Genomic DNA, 4,159 nt, shown 5'->3' with positions numbered 1-4,159 from the left:
TGTCCACTCGGCAACACATCCTGCAGCTTATGAAGTCCGGCCTCCAAAATAAAAGCACCGCAGTAGGCAGTCGCCTCCCGCCCCTTGATTTCTGAGAAACGTCCCTTTTTTTATTTTGAAATGTATGTTTTAATGTACAAAATGTATCAGCCCTCGGTGGAAAAAGTTTGGACACCCCTGATGTAAACAGTAGTTTTTTTGAAAAATGTCGTGGTTTTCTCTTTTTTTACTTCCGGGACACCCCCCCCACCCCAACCCCCTCAAAAAAAAGGTTCACCAAAATAAGAGTTCCGTCCGGTTTGTGTCTGAACACTGAAGCGTGGAGAAAAAGAATATATATAATACAGAGCGATGAAGAAATAAGAGTTAGTAGTATGATCACACACAGTATGCATGTGAGTGCGGTCAAAGTGTGTAAACACGTACGTGTGTGTGTGTGTGTGTGTGTGTGTGTGTGTGTGTGTGTGTGTGTGTGTGTGTGTGTGTGTGTGACTTCCACCGTAACACAAAAGTCCTGGATTGAGTTCCTCCAACCTTGAGAATCCCACCTGCTAAGAGTTGTATCATCCAAGCTCCTCCGGGGGCCAGACAAGACGTCACAAGGACCCCGCGCTCCTGCAGCCTCCTCGACATCGAACGCCGTCCGGCCTTGAATCAGCCTCCCGCCTGCTGGATGGTGGGGGGTGGAGGGGGTGGAGGAAGACGGTCGAGGATGATGACGAACGCCGTTCTGAATCCCGGCTGGCGTTTTATACAAAGAGGAAGGAAGAGTAGAGAAGAGGAAGGTGGAAGTATTGCAGTTGGCCGCCATAGGGGGTGGGGTGGGGTGGGGTCCTATTCGATGACCATGCAGTGCGGCAGGTGTTGCGAGAAGTACTTGAAGAGCTCGGCGGTGGCTCCCGGGCAGTTGGTCAGCTCCAGCTCCTCCAGGTCCTGCAGCTGGATGACCCCTGACAGGCCGGTGGTGGTCAGCAGGGGGCAACCTGGAGAGGAGACACACGGAGCTGGTGATGCTAGTCTGCCATGAAGTGAACAAAAACACCACTGATAAGTCTCACACACACACTCGGTGTGGGGAAATTACCCTCCGCATTTGACCCGTCACCCTTGATCCCCCTGGGAGGTGAGGGGAGCAGTGAGCAGCAGCGGTTAGCCGCGCCCGGGAATCATTTTTGGTGATTTAACCCCCAATTCCAACCCCTTGATGCTGAGTGCCAAGCAGGGAGGTAACTGGTCCCATTTTTATAGTCTATACACTAGAGATGTCCGATAATGGCTTTTTTGCCGATATCGTCCAACTCTTAATTCCGATATCAACCGATATATACAGTCGTGGAATTAACACATTATTATGCCTAATTTTGTTGTGATGGGGGGTGGGGTTTGGTGTATATTGTAGCGTCCCGGAAGAGTTAGTGCTGCAAGGGGTTCTGGGTATTTGTTCTGTTGTGTTACGGTGTGGATGTTCTCCCGAAATGTGTTTGTCATTCTTGTTTGGTGTGGGTTCACAGTGTGGCGCATATTTGTAACAGTGTTAAAGTTGTTTATACGGCCACCCTCAGTGTGGCCTGTATGGCTGTTGATCTAGTATGCATTGCATTCACTTATGTGTGTGTAAAAGCCGCATATATTATGTGACTGGGCCGGCACGCTGTTTGTATGGAGGAAAACCGGACGTGACGACAGGTTGTAGAGGACGCTAAAGGCACGCCGCCAATTTTGTTGCCTTGATCACCCCCTGGGAGGTGAGGGGAGCAGTGAGCAGCAGCGGTTAGCCGCGCCCGGGAATCATTTTTGGTGATTTAACCCCCAATTCCAACCCCTTGATGCTGAGTGCCGAGCAGGGAGGTAACGGGTCCCATTTTTATAGTCTATACACTAGAGATGTCTGATAATGGCTTTTTTGCCGATATCCGATATTGTCCAACTCTTAATTCCGATATCAACCGATATACCGATATATACAGTCGTGGAATTAACACATTATTATGCCTAATTTTGTTGTGATGGGGCGTGGGGTTTGGTGGTAGCGGGGGGTGTATATTGTAGCGTCCCGGAAGAGTTAGTGCTGCAAGGGGTTCTGGGTATTTGTTCTGTTGTGTTACGGAGTGGATGTTCTCCCGAAATGTGTTTGTCATTCTTGTTTGGTGTGGGTTCACAGTGTGGCGCATATTTGTAACCGTGTTAAAGTTGTTTATACGGCCACCCTCAGTGTGGCCTGTATGGCTGTTGATCAAGTATGCATGCATTCACTTATGTGTGTGTAAAAGCCGCATATATTATGTGACTGGGCCGGCACGCTGTTTGTATGGAGGAAAAGCGGACGTGACGACAGGTTGTAGAGGATGCTAAAGGCACGCCCCCAATATTGTTGTCCGGGTGGAAATCGGGAGAATGGTTGCCCCGGGAGATTTTCGGGAGGGGCACTGAAATTCGGGAGTCTCCCGGGAAAATCGGGAGGTTGAAACCGATACCGATAATTTCCGATATTACATTTTAAAGCATTTATCGTCCGATATTATCGGACATCTCTACTATAAACGCAAAGACCGAGTTTTGTTGGCCCGCGGGATATTGTCGAGGGGGGAAAAAAAACAACAGTGAAAATGTAAGGAAAAGAGCAAAATATCGGAATGTAATCAGAAAAAGCTGACAATTATAACTTATAATTAATACTCATATACTTAGTCACCTATAACACAACATACAATACAGGCCAAAAGTTTGGACACCCAAGGTGTTTATCGCTGTTAATTGGTTCCAGGCCAGGCCGTGGTTAACTGATTTCCACAAAGTAGAATTATTTATTGATTAAGAAAAATATTTTCATAGCAAGAGCATATAACATGTTTTTCTATATCTATCGAGTGCATCTATCCAGCTATCCATCTAGAACTTGTTGTGTGCACTACATTTAAAAATGCATTTTGGGACTATAAAATCATGTACTATTATTATATACTTGTATTATAAGTGGTATTTTTTTTTTTTAAATGTTTTATTTTGTTGAAAGATATTTTAAATAAGGACCAATATTGGAAGATGGGAGCTTTTCTTTTGCTGTGAATTCTCATTTTCATTGATTGTTTTGGTGCATCTATACATATAACGTAGAGCAGCCACCAGATGGCGCTGTGAGCTAAATAACTGGACCATATAATTCAACCCTTGAGTGTGGATTATTTTAAAAAAAAGTAGCAGAAGTGATAAAGTGCACAATGCACACAAAATGATGATGATGATGATGATGTACTCAATAAAATTGTTATTGACTGATGCACAGTATACACGATAAATATACTATTATTACTATTATAATATGCAGGTCACAATATATCATTACTCGCTTATTTGCTTGCTGTGTGGCATAACTTTTTTGAAAAAATACAAAATATATAAATACGTGTGTGTGTGTGTATCTTTGTGTATGTATGTGTATATGTATGTATGTATGTGTGTATATATATATATATATATATATATTGCTGTGTGGCATAATTTATTTGCCACACGCATTTATATATTTTGTATTTTTTCAAATACATACACATATATATATATATATATATATATATATATATATATACACATACATTACATATATATATATATATTATATATATATATACACTTATATATATATATTATATATATATATATAATACACTTATATATACACATATATATATATATATATATATATATATAAGTGTGTATATATATGTATGTGTATATATATATATATAAGTGTGTATATATATATATATGTATGTGTATATATTTACATATATATATATATATATATATATATATATATATATACACACAGTATATATATATACATATGTGTATATATATATGTGTGTGTATATATATTTACATATATATATATATGTGTGTCTACATGTGTGTGTGTATATATATGTGTATATGTGTGTGTATATATATATATGTACATATATGTGTGTATATATATATGTACATATATGTATGTGTCTATATACATGTGTGTGCGTGTGTGTGACAAAACATTGTAAAATCGGTGACTAAGTATATTACTATTATTAGTTTAAAAATGTTAGCTTTTTCTCATTACAATCCGATTTTTTTCCTTTTTTTTTTTTTTTTTTTTACATTTTTACTGTGTTTTTTTGGGATA

The 4,159-nt window shown here is 40.0% G+C and overlaps 1 protein-coding gene across 2 annotated transcripts in view; it reads right to left on the bottom strand.

Moving 5' to 3' along the window:
* Nucleotides 1-252: 252 nt before the first annotated feature.
* Nucleotides 253-4,159, bottom strand: part of fbxl16 (F-box and leucine-rich repeat protein 16) — a 101,258-nt gene continuing 97,351 nt past the window's right edge. For both annotated transcript variants that reach the window (XM_061973775.2, XM_061973774.2), the window contains exon 7: nucleotides 253-983. In XM_061973775.2, the coding sequence (XP_061829759.2) occupies nucleotides 835-983 (149 nt within the window). In that variant the 3' untranslated portion in view covers nucleotides 253-834. The remainder of the gene's footprint in view (nucleotides 984-4,159) is intronic.

Source organism: Nerophis lumbriciformis, linkage group LG22 (assembly GCF_033978685.3).
Source record: "Nerophis lumbriciformis linkage group LG22, RoL_Nlum_v2.1, whole genome shotgun sequence".
NCBI lineage: Eukaryota > Metazoa > Chordata > Actinopteri > Syngnathiformes > Syngnathidae > Nerophis > Nerophis lumbriciformis.
Note: the sequence above shows the minus strand (reverse complement) of the source record. Positions and strands in the feature narration are given on the sequence as shown.